The following is a 16,063-nucleotide window of genomic DNA, read 5'->3' on the forward strand; positions in this document are numbered from 1 at the left end:
CAATTACTTTTGTATGGATTCAATGCGAAGCTAGTCAGTATGGAGTCAGTTGTTTCAGATGGAGGGGGATGCCTAACTCAATCATAATACACATGATAATAATGCATTAGAGTGGCTAGTAATGGAGACACGAGACCAAATCCACTTATTTGTGAGTCAGTGATTGGTGAATCAGTCTTGAATCAGTGTTGTGGACAGTTATGACATAAGCAGGAAGCTGACAAGCTTCTTTTAATCTCATGTGGGCTTCATCAACTTTAACACCAGCACAGGAAAAGTACAATGTTTGAACACCTACTGAGGAAATGTCATTTACAGCATGGAAGTCAAAAAGACCAGGTATATTACATGTATTTATTCACTGAACAGATCAATTAGCTTAAATGGTCAGTTCATTGATTTAATGACTTAAATACACCTAGTCTTTGAGGTCAGTTCTATTAAATACCCAGTTACTCTCCAGGGGCCAGGTTGCCTACCCCTGGCTCAGTGTCTGCTGGTTTTAGAATTGCTTTGATATTAAGACCTATAGAACCACACAAAGGGATTTCCTAGCTAATCGTAATGTAAATAATCAATGAATTAGGGGGTCCTTAGTTCTTGGCACATAAACCCAATTTGCGCGTGGTAGTTTAGAACCACTGCATCTAGTATTAAACTGATGATTACATTTTAGTCATTCCCTTGTCATGCACCTTTGCCCCCTTTGCCACTAAATAGTGTTTTGGGCACTGCTTGACAATTAAAAGGTTTCCCATGCGATCAGAACTGTCTACTATGTATCGGTGGTCAACATGGGGCTGAAAACAGATAAAGCAATGTTGCTTGGACTCAAGTCAGGACCCCAATTTTCACAAACTCAACAAAGTCTTGAATTCCTCTCTCCTCAGATGGTCTTGTGGACACGGATTCTCTGACTCTGAAAGGCAATTATGGACCTTCCCTAACCAGCAAATAACTGAGTGGAGCCTCTGCACTGTAACAAGGAATGGATTGTAATGAAAAAGTGCCACTGCCAGTCATGTCAACTTTTTTTCATGCGTGATGGATACATTATCATTGTCAGTATGTGTCTGTGTCTTGATACTGGCCGGCGTATTCTGCAGTGTCTGTGTCTTGATACTGGTCGGCGTATTCTGCAGTGTCTGTGTCTTGATACTGGCCGGCGTATTCTGCAGTGTCTGTGTCTTGATACTGGTCGGCGTATTCTGCAGTGTCTGTGTCTTTATACTGGCCGGCGTATTCTGCAGTGTCTGTTACTTGATACTGGCCGGCGTATTCTGCAGTGTCTGTGTCTTTATACTGGCCGGCGTATTCTGCAGTGTCTGTGTCTTGATACTGGCCGGCGTATTCTGCAGTGTCTGTGTCTTGATACTGGTCGGCGTATTCTGCAGTGTCTGTGTCTTGATACTGGCCGGCGTATTCTGCAGTGTCTGTGTCTTGATACTGGTCGGCGTATTCTGCAGTGTCTGTGTCTTTATACTGGTCGGCGTATTCTGCAGTGTCTGTGTCTTTATACTGGTCGGCGTATTCTGCAGTGTCTGTGTCTTTATACTGGTCGGCGTATTCTGCAGTGTCTGTGTCTTGATATTGGCCGGCGTATTCTGCAGTGTCTGTGTCTTTATACTGGTCGGCATATTCTGCAGTGTCTGTGTCTTTATACTGGTCGGCGTATTCTGCAGTGTCTGTTACTTGATACTGGCCGGCGTATTCTGCAGTGTCTGTGTCTTGATACTGGCCGGTGTATTCTGCAGTGTCTGTGTCTTGATACTGGCCGGCGTATTCTGCAGTGTCTGTGTCTTGATACTGGCCGGCGTATTCTGCAGTGTCTGTGTCTTGATACTGGTCGGCGTATTCTGCAGTGTCTGTGTCTTGATACTGGTCGGCGTATTCTGCAGTGTCTGTGTCTTGATACTGGCCGGCGTATTCTGCAGTGTCTGTGTCTTGATACTGGCCGGCGTATTCTGCAGTGTCTGTGTCTTGATACTGGCCGGTGTATTCTGCAGAGAATTCTGCATATTCCTTTATCTACCTGATGCTCAGAAACCTACATTTTCTCCGCCATTTCTAGCTATTTATCCTTTGGCCATTAATAAATGTAACATTAGGCCTCTGACAGTTGCCAGTAAGCCATTGCATCTATTGAATTTTAAGCATAAATTCTGCGGTGGCTAGTTGTTAGCATATTTTCATGTTGACTGCTCATTTGTATTCACATTGAACATAAATAAAATAAATAAATAATGGAGAAATTCTAAATGTGGGGTTTTGATTCAGTTTCCTTTTGCAAGTGGTAGAGAATTTTACTTATTTGACAACTCAAGCTCTAACACATTTGAAACCAAGTTAATCTCACAATTGATTAAATTACGTGAGATTTTAATTTCTTTCAGAGATTGAAGAATAGAATTGTAATAATGGCAACCGGTTACAGTACATTACCGTAAGTTGTCAACAGGCCATGGAGTACGTTATGTGTAACTTTGGGACAAATTGTTCACTTTCGGTCAATTGGGCACTAGCTTAAAGACCCTACAAACACAACATAATATTTTTAGAGATTTTGAGCTAAATTGTTTTTCTTATGAAACTACATTATTTTGAAGAATATTTTCAGTTTCTAACTATACCCAGGCTTTCCACAAGGGATTTCATGATGATTAGCTTAGGAACCACGTAATGCCTCATGACAACCTGAACACGATTGGTCAACTACCTGCTGGGTGAGAGGATTATAGGTTTCTCCACTGGTTGACAATAAGAGCTATGGTTTGGGATGGTGTTAAAACAAAAAATGGTTACATTTAGGCATTCATTTTTTGTAAGAGCCGTAGAACAGAAAAAACAACCATGCTTTGAAATGCAATGAATATTGATCGTGACTCACTTGACTGTCACAAAGAAACCTCTCTACAGCTGTGAGGATCTTATGTGACTCAGCCTAAAGTGCTCTGCCAACCACATTCATACAGGAAGAAACAGATGAAGAACACAACAGTAAGCCATCTCTTCATGTCCCTCTGAATGGTTAACACACCCATCTGCCATCATGTGACCTTCCTGTATGAAATGTCTAATCGTCTGTTTAAATGGCATTAATTAGTGCAGTGATTCTCAAAGCCAGACACTGGTTTTCATTCAAGTGAATTCAATGACTTCTGTACCAGGTAGAAGAGTAAACCAGCAGTTCAGATTACCAGGCTTGGAGTTTTAGAGCCATGGATTAAGAGATCATAGTAGTTGCCCTCTCAGAGATTACTAAGAGGGGGATTCATCTCCTCATCACACTTACTGTACACGTGCACACAAGCACCCACGCATGCCAAAACACGGGGACCTGCATCAAATGTGTTAAGTTAAGAAACAATAGCGTTGATGTAGGTCGAAGAAACACACAAACTGGACCCTCACATAATTTAAGCAAAAGCAAAGACAGGGGGATCTTGAGTGCTCAGTGGTGGTAAGCATCCACTCCCATCTTCTTCCTGACCCAATTTACACACACAAACCCACACAGGCGTGTGCACAAAAAAAAAAATCTAATGAACCATTCCAGGAACAGACGATATCCAGTTAAACAAATGACGTCATTTGGGTTCTAAATTAAATCTGCCTGTTTAGCACTACTATAATGTATGTCATTAGAATTGTATTTGCAGTCCCAGCCTTTAAGCTTAGAATGTGATCCTTAAAGGACCAGTTCAGTCAAAATCAATTTTCCACTTTCAAAATGTCATTCTGAAATTGCAAGTTATGATGACACCCTTCTTGTGAAAGAGCTGAATTTTCAGCCGGTTCAGCCAGGATTGTATTTTGGGCCTACTGCATACTGTCACAACTCCGCCTGGATTGTTCAGCTAGACGTTTTCTTACTGCCAATCAGGTTTGAATACTAAATCTTCTTATTGGTTTTGTAACACTGATACAAACCAACTAAACATGTCCAAGCCTTCAGATAATAAACACAGTGATTAATTATGAATTAAAAAAAAGATATAATGCATAGGGGCTTTATTTGATGTAACTGACATCTTTGTGTTTTTCAAGCAGAGATAAAGCGATGGTTCTACCCAGGACAACACACCGCAAATCCTGATTTCAGAATAAGCACGGTTGCTCAATATCACAACAATATTGGTTGTCAAACGGCTAGGCAATATGTTATCATTACTGAGTTGCCACATCACATGCATGGCCTCCCCCCTCCACCCATCCCTCTCTCCAAGAAGAGAAGGATGAGAGAGCAATGATCGTTCACCTCTCAAGCCCCTCAGTTGTGATCCAACCAAAGTACTAAACAACAGAAAAGAGGTATGGTCAGAACAGAGGAGGGGACCAAAACGAGGTTTAGAGGACATAAAAACAGGATGAAAAATGGGAGTGTTCCCATAAAATAAATTCTATTAATTGAGCAGAATGAAGGTTCACGAACCATATTGGAGATTTATAACACCTCTTAATATTTGGATTCTTGTTGATCACTGATGATTATATATCCTTCTGCCTTACAGTATCTAACCCTTCATGGTGAGAGACTGACAGCATATGACGTCAATTTTAAAAGAACATCTTTATTTGACATGGGGGAAAGATAAGATTTATTAAAAGCAGGTCTATTTTCATTAATATTTAATCACAACAAGGGGCTGGTTCCTTTCCACCAACCTCCTTCCTGGATGACATCATGAAACATTTACAAGTAATGTAAAAATATCACCCCAGTGACTTAAACTGTGTGAGGGGGCCTTACAGAGTAATATTTTATAACAGGCAATTGATTAGACAACCCATTTTTAGAGGTCAAGGTTCATGTTCAAAGACATTATCTAACCTAGTGGAAGGTCAGAGGGAAAATGTCAGTGACGTGAATACAGGGCAAGCTGGCAAGCTGTGTGATATGCCCAGGCAAAGTCGATGTGACTGCTTCCACCTTTCGCAGGAGTGTGTGTGCACGAGTCTGTGTGTGTCTGCCTGAACATTTGTGTGTCTGTGTTTTAGAGAAAGATATATTGAGTTAATGTATTTGTGTCTGTGTCTTAGAGAGAGAGATATATTGAGTTAATGTGTTTGTGTGTCTGCCTTACAGGCTCCCACAGCGTTAAACAAATATCTATGTGAGGGACTGATAAATAAACTCCAGTCAACAAGGGTAAAGAGAGACATGGAGAAAGGAGGGGTCGCAGTGTCCGTTGATATTGATCGAGAAGGACTGAGGGAGGGACACGAGGAAACAGATGAAGGGAGACGAGGGGAAACAGGAGTGTTGTAAGTTTCTTGTATAACGCTACAGAGGTCAATATGTCCCACACAACAGACCCTGTTTCATTTCCAGTCCATTTGGGTGTCACTCTGTCTCTGCGTCTCATGCTGTGTCTCATTCGGTTTGTTTTACTGTCATTCTATTCTCTCTTTCAATATAATGTCGAAGATTCTGCTTCCTACTCTGTTGATAGATAAACTTAGCCCCGCCCAATCCTAATTGAAACACACAACAACCATGTTGACGGGCATTCCTTATGACTTCCTAGTGACATGCATACTAATAGCTATTTCTGCCCTATCAGGTCAATACACAGCAAATAATTTGACCGAATGGTGTGTGTTCATTGGTTGGTCACACACACATACACACAAAACACATTAAACAAGCAAGCAAGATCTTAAACGGGTAGAATAAACCATTTACTCTAGTGTGTTCCTTGTTTTTCTCCTTACTGTGTCCGGTCTCTCTTTCTCTGTGAATTTCGTGGTCTTAACGGACCACAGAATTTAAGGAAAAGTAAGAAAGAAAAACAAAAAAATAAGAAAGAACAGAGACTAAACCAAACGTTATAAAAGTAGACGGTGGCGTGAATTTCCAAACCTGATGCCATGAAGTAACACACCGAGATCCTGTGTATTCATCCTCAGATCATATTTCTTTTGTTTTTCTTTCACTTCCCATTTTACTAGAACAAAGACCACCATCAGCAACAAAAGTGTCTAAAACACCCCCGAACCGCTCCATGTGGTCGACCTTCCGAATTTCAAAGATGCAATTTCCTCTTGCTAATAAAAGCTACACACTCACCTATAAAGTGTGTAGGAAGGTGTATCAATATGGAGACTGTATGTCTTTACAGACGTCACCTGTAGTGAGAGATCCCCAGTTCTAGTCCGGTAAACAGAGACAGACGCTCCTCCTTCACATCTCTGGCAAAGTGGCCCACTCTCCTCTCAGTCAAATGACCAGTGATACAGTGTGTGTGTTATGACGGTGTGTATGCCTGTGTGTGCCAGATTGAGTGTGTGTGAGTGTGTACGCGTGTGTGTGTGTTCCAGGACTGTGCGCGTCCATTGGTGTGAGATACTGTGCCTGTGTTGCTCAGCTGAAGGGAGAGAAAGAGAGCGAATAGGGGAGAGAGAGCGGGGGAGAGAGAGAGAGCAGGGTAGAGAGAGAGCAGGGGAGAGAGAGCAGGGGGGAGGGAGAGCAGGGGTGAGAGAGAGAGAGAGCATGGGGGAGAGAGAGCAGGGTAGAGAGAGAGCAGGGTAGAGAGAGAGAGAGAGAGCATGGGGGAGAGAGAGCAGGGGTGAGAGAGAGAGCATGGGGGAGAGAGAGCAGGGTAGAGAGAGAGAGAGCAGGGGGAGAGAGAGAAAGCCCTGAAGGACTAGTAAGAAGACTCCCATCCAGCAACGCATGCAGGACAAGACACAAGAGAGGGAGGAGGGATTGAGGGAGGGAGGGAGGAGATAAAGAAAGAGGAAGAAAGAAACAAGGAGAAGCAGAAGTGTGTGTTTGGGTGTGTTTATGTGTGTGTGTGTGTGTGTGTGTGTGTGTGTGTGTGTGCGTGTGTTTGCATGGGTGAACGTGTGTTTTCATCCACTGCACAACCTCCCAGCCCATCCCTGGACAAGACATCAATGCGCTTTGCTCAGTCGTTATGTCCCAGGGGACAAAGCCATTAGCTTCCAGCAAACTGCCCCCAAACCTTTCTAACACACCCACATAGATCAGACACACATACAGTCATTTTAATTATACTTCACTGTAAAACACACATATAAACAATATAAACACACATGCCAACTAAAATGGTTATAAGCTTGAAATAAGAAGACAGTGATCACTTCTGTGAAACATTATCATACATATGGAACAACCAGGCAGTGAAGCAGATACCAGGGACAGTTGAGAAAGACACAGAGGACTTCTGTCTCTCTACATCTCTCTTTCTCTTCCTTTCGCTGTGGCTTTCTCTTCCTCTCTCTCCCTACTCCCCATGAAAGTTGCCATGAGAGCAGAACAGAAGCAAACACTGACCATTGAGCTAACTGGCATACAGTAGAACATGTATAAAAAAAGACCATCGGTGTGTTCAGATTCTAACCTCAGACTGGAACACCCTGCAGATGCGTAAATGTATCTGCCATTTTGTAGTAAACTTTCTTCTCCTCGGGTGCTTTTCATCTCAAAAGCGTCCATTGGCTGTGTTACACTGCAACAGGACTGACTGTCATCTTACACTGGACCGTGACAGTGACGAGGACACTTCTGGGGCCTAAGTTCCTTCTGCGCTGATCTTCTTTTCTAACTGTTTCAGCCATCATTTTCTATCACTGAGAAGAACTTCTGAAAATCAAATCAGCAATCACTCAGGAGGACTTGTGAGCTACTTTGTCAAGTCAGCGCCAGGCCCTAATCCCTAAAGACTCAGAGGAGGCAGCGCAAGAAAGGCAAGCGAGGCGACATCCAAACAGAATTATGCCGGTGAGCAAACAAACCGACGCCATCTGTATTATTGGCAAACATACAATGAATCACAAATAAATGTAGCATTTCATGAGTCAGCAGCACCCGAAGAACTGTAATCTGAATTGCTCTATAGAGCCCCAGCTAAACAAGTACATTGCAAACACACATTTCACAGGTTTCTCTCTGCAAACAGTAGCAGTACCTACCAACAGTTCTGAACTACTTTAGATGTTGTTACCTGTCCACCACAAACTGATACTGAAACTAAGACTGCCTTCAAGGGACTGTATAGAAGCTGTAAAAAATGACCATCCTCATTTCTTGTGGCTAGTAAGTAACAGTCTTTTGGAAAACATTTAATGGGCACTTTTTTTTTTTTCTTTTTGTAAAGTGGTTCCTTACAGATCTTGCTTTTGCTCTGACAAGAATAAATACCTTAATTTTAATGATTCTTGTGAGATCCCATTAAATGTGCTGTTATAAATACTGTGCACTCTAGTTATTGTGAGCTTTTCTTTCCACTTTTGGATGTGTAATACCAAACTTTTTGACTAATGACCATTATACCGTCATCCGATTTGCTATTCTGACCTTACTTGTCCTCGTCTCTACCCTTGTTTTGTTATTTGTCCTCGTAATCAGCCCCTCGTCTCTACCCTTCAATTACATTCGACATTGTCTCATTTGAGTGTACTTAGAAGTGCAGTTGCTCAAGCAAGGCAGCATGATGGCACACTATGTAGTTTGCTAACTAACAAGGAGTCTAACCAATGAGGTTTGAGTCTGACACAAATAGTCGTGTTGATGAAATCTGACACTTGGCTACGAACATTAGACAGCTGACTACTGTTTGCACTGAGTTGTGAGTGATATCAACCAAGTGAGCGTAGTTTCTCTCTCAATCCTTGAAGCTCAGTGAAGGGCAGCATTTGTGAACTGGATCACTTAAGAAGGCAATCAAAACTGCGTCAAGTTTCATTGGGGATTATGTTTAGGGAAAGTGGCGAGGGTTTAGGTAAAAAAAAAATTGTGATTGGAGTGTAGCCTTCTTATCATATGGCTCTCTCAACCAGGAAGGATTTGCCGAAACACACGCTGGAGGAGAACACCAACCACAGTTAAGCAGTCACCTAAACTACTACAAGGACTCTGCAGTGTGTGACTAGACAAGGCAACCAAAATGTATTTGCTTTAGTCTTCTATTTACAGCCACTGTTACAGAAATGCAGAGGAAAGTGAGTGAGAGATAGAAGTAAACACTCTGAGAGTATTTCCCCATTCTCAAAAAAAACAACACTTTACCCTGTGATGTCAAACTCTGAATTAAAGGGGTTCTACAGAGGTTCCTTGTCGGCTCTGAGGGTCCAGGTGAAACTGTTGATAGTTAAAGAACATTTCAGTGACAGCCATGGTTCTTTAGAGAGTAAATAATTTATTGTCTCATTGATGAGTAAATGTACAATAACCTCACATGGACACAGGGATACTTTCTAGAAGACTTATTGAGAGTCTGGGGTTCAATTCCTGCTCTGAATATGAGTTGTTAATTATTTATGTTCTATTTGTTTCAACATGAAATGGATTATCAATGACAAACATGGACAAATAAAGGCAGAAAGAAACATTTGGAATGAGGTCATTAAACCATGATTATCTTTCCGTGTTGGTTTGGCAATGGTCTGTGATGGGCCATTGGCTAGTTTGGTAGCCCTATATTTGAGTGGCTTGAGTTCAATCCCACATGGAAAATGTTTACATACCTACATCCAATTTCACATTCATTTGAAAATATTCCCAAAGCATATTTTTAGTTTGAGAAGTTGGGTGATTTTAGTTTGAGAAGTTGGGTGATTTTCCCAATCAAATTATCTACCAAATCTGCAAGTATGACGTCAACAGTCCAACAAAAAAAGTTGGTGAATGTCGACATTTGGGGATTTTATGGGGAAGTTCCAGGGGAAACTTTTTTTTATATCCTTTAATGTTCTTGAGTGAAACATACCCCGGCTCAGCATTTTGATAACGGTGTGAATCTCATTTGCCAACATATTTACATCAATTTTCTCAATAAGAAAATGATTGGACCATATTTGATGAGGATCCCAAATGTCCCTGTTGTAGCCACTTCTCAGAGTCTGCCTATTTCTTCCCAAGTTCTGACCCCACTAGGGAGTTTTTTCCTAGCCACTGTGCATCAATTTCTTGTTGTTGCTTGCTCTGTGGGGTTTTAGACCTGACATCTGTATTATCACTTTGTGATAACTGCAGATGTAAAAAAAAGCCTTTATGAAACACATTTGATTAATTAGTTAAGGTTGTACACACAGATCAGCCATAACATTATGACCACCTGCCTAATATTGTGTGGGTCCCCCTTTTGCCGCCAAAACAGCCCTGACCCATCGAGGCATGGACTCCACTAGACCTCTGAAGGTGTGCTGTGGTATCTGGTACTAAGACGTTAGCAGCAGATCCTTTAAGTCCGTTTGTCCAGCACATCCCACAGATGCTTGATAGTATTGAGATCTGGGGAATTTGGAGGCCAAGTCAACACCTTTAACTTGTTCTGATCCTCAAACCATTCCTGAACCATTTTTGCTTTGTGGCAGGGCGCATTATCCTGCTGAAAGAAGCCAAGGCCATCAGGGAATACCGTTGCCATGAAATGGTGCACATGGTCTGCAACAATGCTCAGGTAGCTGGTACGTGTCAAAGTAACATATAAGTATATGGCAGGACCCAAGGTTTCCCAGCAGAACATTGCCCAAAGCATCACCCAGCAATTTGAGCTACAGTAGCTCGTCTGTTGGATTGGACCACACAGGCCAGTCTTCGCTCCCCACGTGCATCAATGAGCCTTGGCCGCCCATGACCCTGTCGCCGGTTCACCGCTTTTCCTTCCTTGAACCACTATTGGTAGGTACTGACCACTGCAGACCGGGAACACCCTACAAGGGCTGTAGTTTTGGAGATGCACTGACCAAGTCGTCTAGTCATCACAATCTGCCCTTTGTCAAAGTCGCTCAGATCCTTACGCTTGCCCATTTTTCCTGCTTCTAACACGTCAACTTTGAGGACAGAATGTTCACTTGCTGCCTAATATATCCCACCCAATGACAGGTGCCATGATAACGAGATGATCATTGTTATTCGCTTTACCTGTCAGTGGTCATAATGTTATGGCTGGATCGGATCTAAAAAATACCTAAATATATTAAATTAAAATAAAGGCATGTACAAAAGTTTTGTTAATCTTTTTGTTTATGTTATACACAATCAGCATGGGTACTATGAAGAAATTATATTGATTTCACAAGGGACTAATGTGAGATACTGTATACTGTAGGAAGAACCATTACTTAAAGTTTTCATTAAGAACTGATATAGTAAGACAAATAACCATTGCCCATGAGGTCTCCTATGGCGCTATATGGGATATAAGAACCAATTATATATAGGTTCTATTTACAACTGATGTTAGATCCATAAAGAACCATTATAGGATTTCATGAGAACCCTTTACAAAAGGTTCCACTAGGAACCAATGTTGGATCTCACAAGAATAATTAAAATTAAGGTTTATGAAAAATTACTAGAAGCAATGTATTCTTGCAAGAGCAAAGCAAGATCTATAAGGAACCACTTTACAAAAATAAAACATTTGATGGACTACCATGAAGAACCATATACAATTCTTTGTGCTATTTTTTGTTCATTCATATTACACCAAATATGGTTCTTAAAAGAATCAAAATCAGTTCCCATAAGGCATTGCTCCAAAGAACCAGAATTGGTTCCAACTTGCGCCAGTATTTTAAAAGTGTACAGACCAGTATCTTTCTGTCTTTCCTTTAAAAAAATATTCTACTTGCTATCTCTGCCTCTCTTGTTATCTCTTCAGTATGTTCTTCTTGACCCTAACCAGTCAGCTCTCTCAACTGGGAATGCTCTCCTTTGTGTCCCAGAGGGTCTCTGCCAAATATGACTATCTTTCCTCTTTTCTCATTCTGGTCAAAACATCTGGTTTTCTGCAAACATCAAATTTGCCACTCGCTCTTTCACATACAACATCCATAGATTATAACCTTTCCTCACACAAGAACTCTCCATTGGATGCAACTCTCTGTTGCCTGGGATTCCCATGTGTGCCATCAAACCTCTACAACTTATCCAGAACAAAAGTCAAAAAATCTAAGTACCTACCCAGAAAATCTGAAAACCTATCTATTTGAGGACTATTTTAAATGCACAAATCCAGTTAGCCCTCTGTCTCACCTCTATTTCTTTATTTGACACTATAGTAACAGCTAATTTATAAGTGACAGTCTATTTGTCTTGTTGACAGTCTTATCTGCTACACCTCTCCGGATCCAGCGCCTGTAGAGGAGTGTGGGATAAGCTATATACCTACACCCCATTTGAAGTTGACATCACCTTCAGCACTGACTCAATCACATACTGTAAATGACACATTCTTACATTTCATTCCACAAATAAATTGTGGACAGCCATCCAAAAGCAATAATGTTTTCATAAACTGATGAAATCAAAGCAAATAATTTGATGATTTTGGTCTGTTTGGTTTATTGAAGTGTAGGGAAAAAACACAAAGAAGCACTAAACGGGAACTTTTAGAAATAATTAGAGATACCTAAAATATGCCTAAAGCATTCAAAAAGAATACCTTAGTAGCTGAAACATGCAGAAAGAATGACATGCAGGGAGATTTTAGGGTGCTACACACAGAGACCAAAATAAACACACACCACACATCTTTAACTGCTAATATTACCAAAACACAGACCTGCAGGTGTATGATATCTGACCATAGAAATAGAAAGCACAAAGACCATGAACCATACCTTAGAGACAGGCATCTGGATGCTCCAAGTGTGTGTGTAAGGTCAATGAAGATTCCTTTGTGTGTGTGAGAGCATGTATGTATGTTTGTGTGCTTGTAAGTGAGTGCATGTAAGTGAAGTTTTGCTAGAGTGGGGCGCGTACACGCACACGCACACAAAATAGCAGCAAAAGAGCACTGAAAATCCAGGTGTGAAAGACGTTCTAATGGTGTCTCTCTCTTCTGAATGTTGTGCAGTCCTGCTTCTCTCACTGTGTGGTTCTAATCTGTGTGACAACGTGCAACACTAGCACTGGGGAAGAGGGAAGAGAGGGGAGGAGCAGAGGAGCAGAGGAGGTGGAGCAGTGAAGGGATAGGAAAAGAGCAAGGGAGAGGTAAAGGAAAGCAAGGAGTTGATAGAGGAGGTAGAGAGAAAAGGAGGAGGAAAGAAAGCCAGTCGATAGTGGGGAATGAGAAAAACTGGGAGGGATCAGGAAGAGAAGCAAGAGAGAACAATGAGAGAGGAAACAGGAGGAAAGAGAGGTTAATGAGTAACTCTACACGATTTTGCTCCAGTTAGTATTTTTTTAAAGTAGGGCTAAAGAAATTCAAATTAATTTGTTACCACAGTCATGTAGTTGCTTGAACCCCTCCCTTTAGCTGGCAATGGAGCACCTTTGTCAGATGCGTCCGCCTGAAATTAATGTTTCACTTTAACTATACCTCAAATATTTAGAAATAAGATTTATTTAAATAGAACAAAATACAGTTAGAAATAGCTGACCTTGTTGACAGTTCAAACTGTTGATAGTGTACACAGAGAGAATTAGGGAGAAAGGGCTAAGAGGAGAAAGAAGGCAGCTGTCCCTGTGTGTTGGTATCTCTGGAGATGCTGCATGTCGTACTGGGCTGTATTGTTTCTCCCTCCCTCCCTTCGTACAAATACACATCTCATCCCATTCTGCACAGTACAATGACTTTCCCTAAGCAAATAACATTATTATTATTTACTTTTTGTATCTAAAATTTTGGAAATGTATGGAGTCTTACCTATGTCAGAACAAGACAACAAATCCATATGTTGTAATTCCACATTCATTAATGTCATAGGAATGCGGAATATGTTAATGCTATGTTCTGACATTTCCAAATTAAAATGTAATTGAATCAATGGCGTGCATGGCTTCTGATGATAAATGATTAAGTATCGTAACCCAAGAAAGTGAATTAAAATAAGATAATTAACTGGAGGGAATTAATATATGGTCTTAGGGCCTAGTCTATTACTTTTATAAAAAGCCTAGGTATGTACTGTATTCAAATGCATTATATAACAACAGTTCAAGTTGTTACAGAAATCGTAGTATATTGTATTGAAATTAATTAAAGCCCAACAAGATCCATCAAAGAGAAATTAGAAAAGTTTAGTCTGGCCAATTTTAGGATTATATCACACCTTGGGGGAAAACAATCACACAGACACCCTTACGCACTCACACATGCACACAGACAGACATTTGTGTTAATGAACGTAATGGACAGAAGAAAAAACAGTACCTTGAAAGGATATGGTGTGATGGATAGGTTGAATGAATGAAAGGAGGAAGGAGAGGGAGTTAGATACTTCTTTGAAGCCTGCTTTCAATAATGTGCACAGAGCAAAAAGTCATAAAGAGGGGTGAATGGCAGACACAGAGAGAAGCATACAGAGAACCAGAGAGATGTTATTATAGATAGAGACAGATATACTGATAGAGAGAGAAAAAAAAAGAAAGATACAGAGAGCAAAATGGTACTGGAAAAAGGACCGAAAAAAAGAGTGAAAAAGAGGACACACTAGCTTTAATTTCAGTTTTCACACTAAGACTGCAGGACAGAAGCTATTGCCCGATGTGTGTTTCCCTGTTCCCTGGCCACAGGGGATTGGACTACAAATACCAGAGTGTTTAATGGGCAGGCTATCAGACACGGACACCGACGGACACAGGCTCCAATCCTGTGGCATTATGTTTGTTCCATAAAACCACAGTAGATTTTGGAATTTGTCTACAACAGATTTAGAGAACTACAGGGTGTGCAGGTAATGCAGGTAATGCATGTTTTAAATGATAAATATATGACGAATAAAGAACAGGAATTTACTATTACGATGATAACTAGTTTGATTTTACATTACATTAAGTCTGTTATTGCCAGAGTGTATGTAACAGATGTAGCCCTTATACTGTAAACTTATAGACATTAAATACAATGCAATGCTTTTTCACACACTACTACGATTGCATCGGTCAATGCAGTACTGTAAAAGTGAAAAACGCCATTTGAGTAACAGACACAGTGATTCCAGCACCTCTGGAACTGAGCCCAGATCTATGTTGAAGATAGTGCCATGCTCTTACACACTGAGACACAGGACAACAACAGTGGTTTGCAATCAAACCTCCACTGGCGACCACCGGGCCAGGCCAGAGTTAGCACAGCAGAATCAAGCTAGCCATCAAGCCCTTATACGATGAGGCAGTTCAGGGCTACAACCAAACCATGAGATGACTAGGTGGTTTGACAACCACTAGACTAGAACACCTACAGTAAGAACAATACAATACATTATTACAATACATTATTACAATACAGGTGGAGGGTGTATGATAGCCAAGTCTAACAGTGCCAACCTATTTCAGGCTTGAATTCATCATGACAAAAGGATCTTCCTTAGATGAATGAACAATGGGGACAAAGTCTTAAAGCATGTTTGATACAAAGTACAGCAGCATTATGGCAATCAAAGAGCATTTTTGAAACAATGTATCTTGTACTTTTTTATAATACTGGATTAAATGGTTAAAACAGCTAAACCGAGGTGACTGTTTTGATGATTAAATATTTATAGTCGTGTCACAGTTATTTATATTTTGAATCAGTGGTGTGGCAAATGGTGTCTACAAACTAAATACATGTGCACTGTTATGATTTAGGATGCAATAGACGCTATTTTACAAGTCTAACCACATGGGAGTTTTGCACAAAGAGTTAAGACAATTCAACACAAACTTGTAAAAAGGCTACCAAAGCAATAAAAATTGTAATATCCCAAAATATCAAAAATGTGGATGCAGTCTGAGTGTGCGTTTGTCTGTGTGCGTTCATGTGGTTTTAATGGGAGACGTGTGTTCATGTGTGGGTGTAATGGGAGACGTTTTGTTTTACATTACACACCATGGCGGAAAGATCAAAGACAGTGGTTGTGTGTGTGTGTGTGTGAGAGTGTTTGTGCGTGCATGCGTTTGTGTGTTCTTTAAATAATTATTTAAAAGTCCTCACAGGGATAGCAAACCAAGGAATACACTGCAAACTGAAGAAGATAGCCATTTCTACTTTAGAAAGGCTATTTTGGGACTAGGCATTAGTTTAGGGTTATGCCTAGAAATCTGGTTAAAGTTGAGGTTAGGATTAAGGGCTATGGTTAGGAGTTAGGATTATATTTATGTTTA

The 16,063-nt window shown here is 40.8% G+C and overlaps 1 protein-coding gene across 8 annotated transcripts in view; it reads right to left on the minus strand.

The window, feature by feature from the left end:
- The window catches only part of rgs3a (regulator of G protein signaling 3a), a 142,530-nt gene that overhangs the window by 47,303 nt on the left and 79,164 nt on the right, over nucleotides 1–16,063 (minus strand). Inside the window, exon 1 of one of the 8 annotated variants that reach the window (XM_029125048.2) lies at nucleotides 12,595–12,861. The exons of 6 other annotated variants lie outside the window; for them this stretch is intronic. In XM_029125048.2, the coding sequence (XP_028980881.1) occupies nucleotides 12,595–12,609 (15 nt within the window). In that variant the 5' untranslated portion in view covers nucleotides 12,610–12,861. Of the gene's footprint in view, nucleotides 1–6,070; nucleotides 6,148–12,594; nucleotides 12,862–16,063 lie in introns of those variants that run through there. One more of the 8 variants, XM_029125049.2, reaches the window with a different exon arrangement.

Source organism: Esox lucius, chromosome 14, assembly GCF_011004845.1.
Source record: "Esox lucius isolate fEsoLuc1 chromosome 14, fEsoLuc1.pri, whole genome shotgun sequence".
Taxonomy (NCBI): Eukaryota; Metazoa; Chordata; class Actinopteri; order Esociformes; family Esocidae; genus Esox; species Esox lucius.